Below are 10,689 nucleotides of genomic sequence, written 5' to 3' on the forward strand. Positions count from 1 at the left end.
GTCTGGGGCCATGCCACAGCACTGTCATGTACGTACCCAGACTCCCCATTAGATTTCCTGTACTACACTGTCCTTCAGGAACCTGCTTCAGATGTGGACAATAGGGGGGTTATGGCACTACAAGGCACATATAACCGTTAGTGTTACAAGTGTAGACGTAGCCTTAGAGGTCCTTGGTTCAATCCCTGCTAAGGGATTGTTACCTCTGTTGGTCATTTGATGGTGTAGTCCTCGCTGTGCCGACAGGCGGTGCAGTTAATGAAAAAACGCTGGTTCCTACAGCACCTCTGAAGCGGTAAAGCGGACAGCTTGCAAATAAATCCTCTCTCATCTCTCTAGAGGGCGACCTCCAAAGTATCGGAAGATCCAGCAAGAAGACTTCCAAAGTAAGCACCTTTTCCCCACGCTGCTGTTTTTTCATGGAGGGAGGAGGGTCAGGGTGGCCCAAGGGCTTGGGAAAGGGATAGAAAGATTTTGACCCCAATATCACTAGATTGGACCTGGCCCAGGTCAGCAGCAAGTCCCAATGCTGAAGGCTCTTTGGTGGCCTTTGTGCAATGAGTTGGTGAGCGTTGGTCTATTTCCTGGTGGGCAGGTTGCATCACCACCACCACCAACAAACCCAGTACAGTTCGCTTAATCTCAGCTGAGAGGCCAAAGAATGAGCCATCCTTATGGCTAGAGCCCGGGCGGCAGGGCTGAACGAGGCACATTGGCAAAGCAGTCTGGAGATGCTGCCACTGGTGCTGCTCCTGCTATCCCTGTTCAGCGGATGCAGAAAGCCTCGCTCTGCAGGGCTGTCAACCAGGCGCTTGTTGCCCAGGCAGTACGTTCACTCCAAATCAGTAGGAGAGAGACTGGGAAGGATCCTGTGCTGAACCCGTGGGTGTGGCCTTGCTGGTCTGCCTTGGCTGAACTGCCCTGGGATTGGAAATAGAGACCAAGGTGAAGATCAAGATGTGGGGCCAGGTCCTCGGGTGTAAATGGACATAGCTGCCCATGACTTCAGTGGGGCTACCCTGATTTCCACCAATGGAGGATCTGGCCCCTGTAATGTGACTGGATGTTGTATAGAGGCTGGGCTCCCCATAGTGGGGCCCATGAAGGCCCTGACTCAGCAAACCTCGTAAGCACATGCTTCGGAGATGCACAGACTTTAAGGACAGAAGAGACCCTTGTGACTGTCTTATCTGACCTCTGAAATTAAAGGTACCATAACTTCCCCATGCGCCGCCCGCGAGAGCCGACGCTGGCGGGCTTTAAGCACACGTTTGTAGTGCACGTGCTTACGGGCTTTGCTGCATCGGGGCCTCAAGCTGGACCCAGCTTTACTGAAACACGTGAGACACATGCAGTCTGGGCTGTGAACTCTTCCAGTCAAACGTGCACAGCTGCCAGCTTGTCCCCAGGGATGTTTGGGATGGGAAGTGACTCTCCCAGCCCTAAAGTACCAGCCTGTGTAATTTCTCTCTCTCCTTCATCTTTCCAATTAAAGTTGTTTAATATTTAGGTCTGACTATAAAACCCCTGTCCTCAGCCTGTCTTTCATCCCCACGTAATGCCCAGCTTGATTGTTGAGGTCCACGTTGTTAAGGCTAAGATTTAGTCCGGGGCATTTTTAGTAAAAGTCATGGAGTGATCAAGGACAATAAACAAAAATTCATGGCCCCTGACCTGTCCATGACTTTTACTAAAAATACCCCTGACTAAATCTTACCTGCTCCTAGGGCGCTGCTGCTCTGGGGGGGTTCCCGGGGCGCCGCTACTCCGGCGGCGGAGGCTGATTGCCTCCGTCCGCCCATGGGGCCGTTGCCTCTGGAGCCACCCCTGGGACTGCTGCTCAGGTGGCCCTGGGGTCAACTGCACTGGCCGATGCAGCTGCAGAAATCCATGACTTCCGCGACCTCCGTGACAGCCTCACAGCCTTACACATTGTCATTGGGCTTCTTAATACCCCTTCCCCCCCCCAGAACTGGAGACCATTAGATAAAAGGCAGAGTGTTATTAACGCTTATGGATCTAAAGGAAGCTTTGAGTATTAATTTTCTGGGCTGTGTACTGCCACAGGAGATGTCCCTTGTGCAGCGTGTGCTTTCTGGGAAAGCCGTGCTACAGACAGCGCCAAGCTAAGACTTAGTGCCGGACTTCTCTGCAGGGGAGAGGAGCTGCCTCTCCCAGGCCACTCTGCAGATCCACCAGCCCTGTCCCTGTTTCTTCCCTGGTCTCAAAGCCCTGCGACTAGGGGGGGAGCCCCTGGAGAGCTGAGCTCCACGACCCACAAGCTATGCCTCAGCTCACAGCAGAACAGATTCCTCTCTGCTGCTGCTATGCTGGGGCAGGGTCTGCCCCCTGCTGCATATATACTGATTGTAAACTGCAACCCCCCACCCTGTAGCGGTGCCCCTTCACTGTAGCTGGCTGGCATGAATGCTTACTGGCATCTTTGAATATATGAGGGTGACCAGACGTCCCGATTTTATTGGGACTGTCCTGATATTTGCTTATTTGTCCTGCATCCCGACCTACCTTCGGTCGGGACGCGAATTGTCCCAATATTTTGCCTCTGCTCACAGGCGGAGCGGAGCCCAGAGGGGGCTCGCGCCCTCCCCGCCACGACTCCACCCCCTTCTTCCCCCATTGGATCCCTCCCTAAATCCCCGCCCTGGCCCCGCCTCTTCCCCAAGCACGCCACATTCCTCCTCCTCCTCTCCCCTCCCTCCCAGGCTTGCGCTGATCAGCTGTATGGCGGTGCAAGCGCTGGAGGGAGGGGGGAGGTGGAGACGGCGCAGAGGCCAGCTGGTGGGCGGGGGCAGGGCATGGAGCTCCGGCGGCCATTTTTTTTTCTTTTGCTCTGCCCCCCGCGTCCCGATATTTCACCTGTGTGATCTGGTCACCCTAGAATATATCCCCAGTCCAGCTCTTTTCTTTCCCTCTTTCTGCCCTGCAATCCCCCCTCTTACCACCAGAGGGTTTGCTGATACTTCAGCATGTGACCAGTATAGCCAAATGTATTGGAATGGTTTTTAATCTTTCATGCCACAATCTGAAAGCTAATTCCATGCCATCCCTTTGTGCATTACCACTGTGAGCGGAATGAGTGGCTGAGTGGCCACTAGGGGACAATAGCAGCTTTTACAACAAGAGCTGATCTGATAATGGCCATGCCTAGAGCCCTCCTCCAGAATTCTGAATGAGTGAAACAAATGAGATCACTGATGATGAACTCAGGAAAGTCCTTACTAAACTCATTTAGTGATGGAAGAGACCAGCCTTGGTAAAAATTAAAGGGACAGAGTTTGGCCTGAAATTCAGCTTTGGTTTGAAATGAAAGTTGGTGGGTGGACTGTTGAACAGAAGTGTTTTCATAATTAACAACAACAAAATTCATGAAATCAGGCTTTTTGAATGTAAACACGCCCCTGCCTCATAGCACTGGGAACCTACAACACAACAGCCAGGGGCTAGGGCAAAAGAAGCAGAAAGTGACACCATCTATAAACAGAAAGTGAAACTGACCAGTCTAGTGTCACAGCCTAAATCTACTGTAAATAAAATGCAAAAGGTAAACAAACAGCAGAAACAGTGAGACTTAAATCAGATCTTTAAATTCTTCTCAGTTTATGGGATCCCAAGTAAGGAGATCTATATAATTGTCCTTATAAAATATATGTACCTATTGTAATAGAGAGACACGATCAAGTTAAATAAGTGCAGTTTGTTCTGCATTAACTATTGCTAATAGACAATTTTTTCCTCTGATACAGCATAATGTCAATCATGTCATGATAAAGAGATTTGCAGTATTACTGTAGCCATACTGGTCTCAGGATATTAGAGAGACAAAGTGGGTGAGGTAATATCTTTTATTGAACCAACTTCTGGTGAAAGAAACAAATTTTTGAGCCCTGAAGAAAAGCTCTGTGTAAGCTCAAAAATGTGTTTCTTTCACCAACAGAAGTTGGTCCAATAAAAAATATTACCTCACCCACTTTGTCTCTCTAATAAGAAAGACACCATCACGATAGAAATCTTGATCTTATCCCTTTATTCTGACACGGTTGAGGTTCCGCTATATTGGAGAAGAATGCCGTCTGTTTAGCAATAGTTAGCACAGCACAAACTGTTCCTATCTGATACCTGAAACCCCTCCAGCTTCTGCCTTCAGCCCCCATGCCTCCTCAGCCCTTCTTTCAGGCATTGCAGGGCCTTCAGGATGAGACTGGATTTCCGTGGCCCTCCGCCTTGAGTAACGTTTTGAATTTCTTTGCCAGCTATTTCCTCGGACAATATGCACCAGTCCCTCTTCATGTCAGCCTTATCTGCTCACCCTGACCGCTCCCTGTCCCTCTGCTGGGAGCAACACTGCAAACTCCTGCCAGGGGTGGCTGGCATCACAGCAGCTACTGTGGCCAAGTGGACCATTGATGAGGTGAGGGGGTTTCAGAGAGGGCTGGTAAAGCAAAGAAAAATGTAGAACAAGATTTCCAAAGGCACATGTGCAAATCCCCCAGTGCACATGGCTCATTGTGTGCACATGCCCTCCCTGGCATGCTCACATGCTGTGGTTCGTGCCAGGGTTAGGAAACAGCGAGGGGTGTCCTTTCCCCCAGGGGGAATCAGCGAGGGATGCCAGTGGGAGCTGTACAGGTTCCACAGCCTCTCCGATTCCTCCCAGCTCTCTGCTCCCTGTGAACCACGCATCTCATGGACTTGGTCTCGGTGCCCCCACTCATCCCAGCCACTCGTCTGATTGAGGGGTACCACTCTTCTCATGTGATTAGCAGTTTCCAGCTGGGCTGGCACTGTCGCTTGAGGCTGTGCAAGGACATGGCCAGCAGCCAGCTATTTACTTCTTTATTTTATTACACATTTTCCAATAAATCCGTTTTTTTTTGGGGGGGGGGGGCAAGTGGCAACTTAAAGTTGAGTATCAGAGGGTAGCCGTGTTAGTCTGTATCTACAAAAACAACAAGGAGTCTGGTGACACCTTAAAGACTAACAGATTTATTTGGGCATAAACTTTCATGGGTAGCTTAACTTAAAGTTGAAACGTAAACCTCAAATTAGCAGAGAAAGAGACAAGAGTCAATCCCAACCCCTCCCTACCCACAGTTCTATCTGAGCTCCTTATTAACATCTGCTGCTGCTGACAAACACTGCTGTACTCCCCCACCCAGCCACTCTCGGACACTCCCGCCACGCTGCCTCACACTGCACTCTGTTGTCAGAGATCTAAGGCCTCCGCCACAAATGCTCCAGGGCCCATTGTTTGGTGAGTGTATTTGTGAGGTACCTGATGACCTGTGTCACCTTTCTGGACAGCAGGCATCTGCACTCAAGTATGGTAGAATAAAAGGCTCTTTGCATCCCGTTCAACCCACGGCTTATACAGAAAGCAGCAGATCTTGGCTGGAGGAGCCAAGCATGCAGAATTCCAGAGACTCCCAGCTCTATGGCATGTCCTCTTCGATCCTGAAAAGGGAGCTCTGGCGGTGGGATTTCAGGCAGGCTAATTCCCTGATGCTGTGTTTCCATCCTTGTCTCTTCCAAAGGTCTTTAGCTTTGTTCAGACGCTAACGGGTTGCGAGGACCAAGCCAAACTCTTCAAGGATGAGGTAGGGGAATGGGGCTCAGTGCATGGGTGAGGGGAGCAAAGGAAGCCCATTTGCAGTTGGAGGGGGATGGGAGAACAGGCTGCCTACATGGTTTCCTGCCACCAGCCTCTGGGACTCTGCCCTTTTGCTGCTAAAGCAACAGTCCTTGAGAGCACTTGTTTGGGATAGCACCTGCGGCAATGATAGCAGAACCCACTGATAGTGACCTCGGACGTCTGTCTATTGTGCACATAAGGCACCTCCTGGATCCATCCAGATATAGTCAAAAGATAGATATGGTGACACTCCATGTATGGGGCAAGTCCGGTCCCCTGTGAGTGGGGGGCTTGGGGTAGGAGAGCTCCAAGGGGTCCGTGGGGGAGCAGAAGCAGAGCTGCGCTGTAGGCAGTGCTGCAGCCTTCTCCCAAAAGGCCGATGGGTCTGCTTAGTCCCAGTTCCACACCCCTCCCCCCCCCCCCCAGTTCCTGTTGCTGCATCTCTGTTACTGGGGATTACGTGCCTAGCCGGAGTCCCAGACCCAGGCTGTGTTTGCAGCACCAGTGGTTGCAAAGATTTTGACCCCCACACAGAGCGCGTCTGACCCGGACTCGTTGGCAGAGAGAATCACTCGGACACTCATTCAGAGCTGCTGGGGCCGGCTGACTCAGGGTGCTTTGATTGCTAGAAGCATCCCAGCCTGTCCAGTAGATGGCCTGCATTTTTACCTGCTGTGGCACCATTTTCCATTGCCACTTACCAGCCTCCTAGTGTGATGGGGCTGGGGAGGGAGCTAGGCTTTTCACTGAGAAGGAGGCAGGATCATATGTCCCGTGCTTGTAGCATCCCTAGCTAATCCATCCCAAGAGCCACCTTGCTGGCCATGCTCACACGTCCGCAACTGTGCGTCTCCCCCCCTCCCCCACTTTGAAGGGCGTGCTTCTTGTTTGAACACACGGCCCTGAGGGGAGGGGGTGGGGATGCTCTGGAGCCCAGATTTCCTGTGAGCATAGTGCGCACGCCGGACCCACCCCCCTCTCTCCTGCAGATGATTGACGGGGAGGCGTTCCTTCTGCTGACGCAGGCCGACATTGTCAAGATCATGAGCGTCAAACTGGGCCCAGCACTCAAGATCTACAACGCCATCCTCATGTTCAAAAACGCCGACGACACCTTAAAGTGATCACACCCCACAGCCCGGGACTGCCCTCAGCACTGCAGCTGCTAAGCTGTCTGTCTGGCTCACTGGAGCGGAGACCTTCCCCACTGTAGCAGCTGTAAAATCCTGCACGCTCCTTCTCTCTCAGTCGCCTTTCTGTCCTTGCACCAAACTCATCTCTCTCTGTCTTTCTCTTCCCCTGCCCTGTTACACTTCTCCTCTGGCCTGGTGGGGGAGCTCCAGTCTGGGTACCGCTGACCAGTGCTCTCTCCCACTGATGCTTTTAAAGAGTCAGAACACGGATTTGAGACGGGATGACCCCCTACCCTTCAAGCACTTCTGACTGACCCTGTTCCATCGGATGACGTGTGTGTGTGTGTGTGTGTGTGTGTGTGTGTGTTTTTCAGGACCGATGAGGTACCGGGGAGAAGGTGTGGGGGTTGAGCGATAGTGTTGCTGCTCAAGAAACCAAGATCAGAAATTTTGGTGATCTCATAAGAAATAAGCTGCCTCCACACACCCCTTCTCTCACATACGTGAGCACACACACGATCGTTTAGAGGGATGACTCATTTTCCCTTTTCTTAGCAATTGAAGAGGATTTTCCCAGCATATTTCACTGCATTGGGGCGGGTATTTAACGCTCTTTCAAAGGGACATTCTCAAGTAGCTTTTGATAACATTCCATTTGTTTCCTCTCCAGTTTTTGTGACTCTCCCTTTGAAGCTGGGCAGTAACTTTACTTTGCCCCCGCCCTGGTTCACCTTCGCCATGAGGCCAACTTGAATTTTCTTCCACTTCCTTCTGTTTCTCATGGGGAACGAGCCCATAGTGCTATTTATGCTGCAGATCTCTTTGCTGCTGGGGTGGAGGGGGTCAGTGTTTTATTACTGTTTATTATTTGTGTTGCAGTAGCAGCTAGGAGCCCAAGTCATGGACCAGGACCCCACTGTGCTAGGTGCTGTACAGACACAGAACACAACAGTCCCTGCCCCAAAGATCTTACAGTCTAAGTATAAATATACCAGCCACGTCAGCACAGCTCTGGGAATAAGGTTAGTCAATTAAGTTGTGCCCCCTCTGCTGGGTAGGTGGCTGCTCTGCAGCACAGACATCCTTTGCAGTCAGAGTGGCCTTTTCCTTTCTGTCTCAGTGGTGAGGTTTTTATTTTCAGATCTCAGCAGCCCTTCGCCATCAAACTGTAAGAAAGTCAAGGTGGGCCAAATTTTTGTCCTTAACTACTTGACACACGTCCCCCTGGGACAAGACTTGGAAACTGCTTTTTCAAATGACAATCACCTGCTGGTTATTAACTAGACAGTCTCTTGGGATCGTCTAAGAAAAGGTCAGTGCAGGGTGTGTGATGGCGTGTGACCAATTGCCTTTACTCCAGCCACGTAAAAGCTTCCTGAAGGACCAATCAGAAGAGGTGTAGGCTGGGCAGAGGGACCACAGTCCCCAATCCCCCTCTGTCAGGTTAGAAATACTTGCATTCCCAAGGTCTGCAATTCCTTAAAGGAATCGACCTTTTCCTTTGCTTCCCTCCCCTTCCCCCAGTCATTGAAGACAGGGATGAGAGCTCCTACCATATGCACCAGCAACATGTCTCATAGCAACATGGCATATGAAGTCCACTTTCATGTACATATGGGTCAAATTCATGCTAGGCTTCCCATGGAAATGCAGCATTTGACTCTTTTTATTATTGACTCTTTGGGGTCACATTTGACCTGCCATTCCAATGTTTGCTGCTTGCTATTCATGAGAGATTTTACACAATTTATGGCGGTTTTTTTTGGTCAGCGTTTGGGTTTGTTTTGCAAGTTCTCTTTCCTTCCCTTTCATTTTCTTCCATCCGTTCAAATGCTGCCATATGTTTGTCTGTGGGGAGAAGCCAAATGGGAGGAGAGGAGTTGTGGGCTCTGGACCCAGTCCTTCCATAGATGCAGCCTGATCCTCAGCAAATGGTGCCAAACCAGCCTCCACGTCCAAAGAGGGGCTCTTCTCCTGGACTGCTGTTGGTTAGGAGGAGAGGAAGATGAGGAGCGGCCTCGGGATACAAATATGGCTTCAGCTTTGGGACTCTCCATGTCAGCCTTCCCTGAAATATTTCCAAACTTCATCCTGAATGCAAGCAAGTCTCTTGGTTAGCTCATTATATCCCTGCACAAGGCTCAGCCAGTGTCTTTATAGGAAGCATCTACTGCAGAGAAAAAAAGGAAGAAGTCTCCTGTTCTCATCAGCTGCATCTCAACCTGCTAAGTGACTACATTTCTCTTTTAGCTAAAGGTGAGCTAAGCAGGCATCGTGCTGGCTGGATGCCGGAGGGGCACTCTGGGTTCGGCACTGGAAAGGAGTGTTGGATGCCTGAGTTGTGCTCTGCATTTGAAGCTACAACAAAAGATCGAGTGCTTGGTTCCTGTAAAGGCTGTTCCAATAAGTGGGCCCATTTTGAAGGGAACGGGAGCTGTAAATGTCCACCCAGGATTGTCTCCCTAGAATCTCAATGGCCAATGGGATTAAATCTCCTGTTCAATTATTGAGACACTGGGTGAGCTGTTCTCTGGCTACCTGACACCTTACAGACTTTCAGATGGATTTCTGGGCTCCTGTGAAACTAACTTCCTGATTACTGGTGAGACTGTAGGCTGTAGCCACCTGAGAGCTCCACGGTCAAACTGTGCCTATCCAACCCTTGCATACAGTTTCTAGGAGATTTACCTGAACGGCTTTCTCACCTCCTTGCAATGTAACCTTGGACACAGACCGGACTGGACTGGACTGGTATGCCCACCTGTAGGAATGGTCTCTCAGGGGGGAATTCTCTTGGGTCAGAGCTCTCCAGAAAGATAATCCTCACTGGAAATGTGAAGTGAGATAGAGTGTGTGTGTGTGTGTGTGTGTTTGTGTTAATGACAGCGTTCTTATATCACACTCGCTTAGCTGCTGCCTCAACCATGAGTCCATTCCCCTCTTGGGTTGAATATTTCCTGACCTTTGAGGTATGAAGCTTCTGAATTGGTCTGGGTGAGAGAAATACAGATTTTATAGATGGCCAAGGGCTATATACCGTTAAAGCTTGTAATGTTATTTTTTTTCTTAAAAAAACAAAAACCCAAAGCAGTGTGTGTATGTGAGAGAGAGCGAGAAAATCTATTGATGCTATTTCCTCTACTGTTTGTCCAACTCCGTTTTCTGTGGCACGCTCTCTTCACTGAAGGGATATGGTTCTTGAGATGTGGCAGCACTTGAGTGTGGGAGCAGAAGGACAGCCCTTCCCTGATTGGAACTGGTTGGGAATTATCTATCTAGATGGTTTTTTGTCAGAAAATGTTGACTCATCAAAATTGAAACTTTTGGTGGGAAAATACCGGTTCTGATTAAACTTTTGGCGGGAAGGTTCCTCAGATCCAGGATATAATTTCTGGTCAAAACCAGAGAGAGATCCCAGAATTCCTCATAACCTCCATGGCTAGGATACACATGAACTTGACCCTGGATCTCCCATAGCCCAGCTGAGTGCCCTTGCCATGGGGCTACGGCGTATTCTGGGAGTGGGGCTCTCTTTTTGAGAAGCTCTGAAAGCTCTCAGTTTTGTCCCAGTGCAGACCAGAAATTTTTTTTTAAATCTTAAAAACTGAATGGGAAAAACGTTCCCTGCCCAGCTTTCTCCCTGACCCCGATGGGAAGGCTGAGAAGGAGGAGGTTTATCCTCTGTTCTGAACGCCTCCTCAGAATCACCATCGGTCTCTGCGGTGCGTACGTGCCAAGATCTCCTCCCTGTTTTAAACTAGTTAGAAGCCCCATCAGCTGAGGGAGCCTTGAGGCCCCTGCATAGGAAAAGCTAAAGCCCCCATTGAGGGTCTCAGTCCTTAATCTCCCAACAGACCAAATTTCTCACTGGTGGCACTCTCAGAATCAATAGTTTCACCAGGGATG

The 10,689-nt window shown here is 50.1% G+C and overlaps 1 protein-coding gene across 2 annotated transcripts in view; it reads left to right on the plus strand.

Annotated features, from left to right (window-relative positions):
- The window catches only part of L3MBTL1 (L3MBTL histone methyl-lysine binding protein 1), a 59,371-nt gene extending 49,433 nt beyond the window's left edge, over positions 1–9,938 (plus strand). For both annotated transcript variants that reach the window (XM_008168123.3, XM_005295358.4), the window contains exons 19-22: positions 340–386; positions 4,272–4,429; positions 5,553–5,615; positions 6,640–9,938. In XM_008168123.3, the coding sequence (XP_008166345.1) occupies positions 340–386; positions 4,272–4,429; positions 5,553–5,615; positions 6,640–6,774 (403 nt within the window). In that variant the 3' untranslated portion in view covers positions 6,775–9,938. The remainder of the gene's footprint in view (positions 1–339; positions 387–4,271; positions 4,430–5,552; positions 5,616–6,639) is intronic.
- Positions 9,939–10,689: the final 751 nt, after the last annotated feature.

The sequence above is a fragment of the Chrysemys picta genome, chromosome 13 (assembly GCF_011386835.1).
Source record: "Chrysemys picta bellii isolate R12L10 chromosome 13, ASM1138683v2, whole genome shotgun sequence".
NCBI lineage: Eukaryota > Metazoa > Chordata > Testudines > Emydidae > Chrysemys > Chrysemys picta.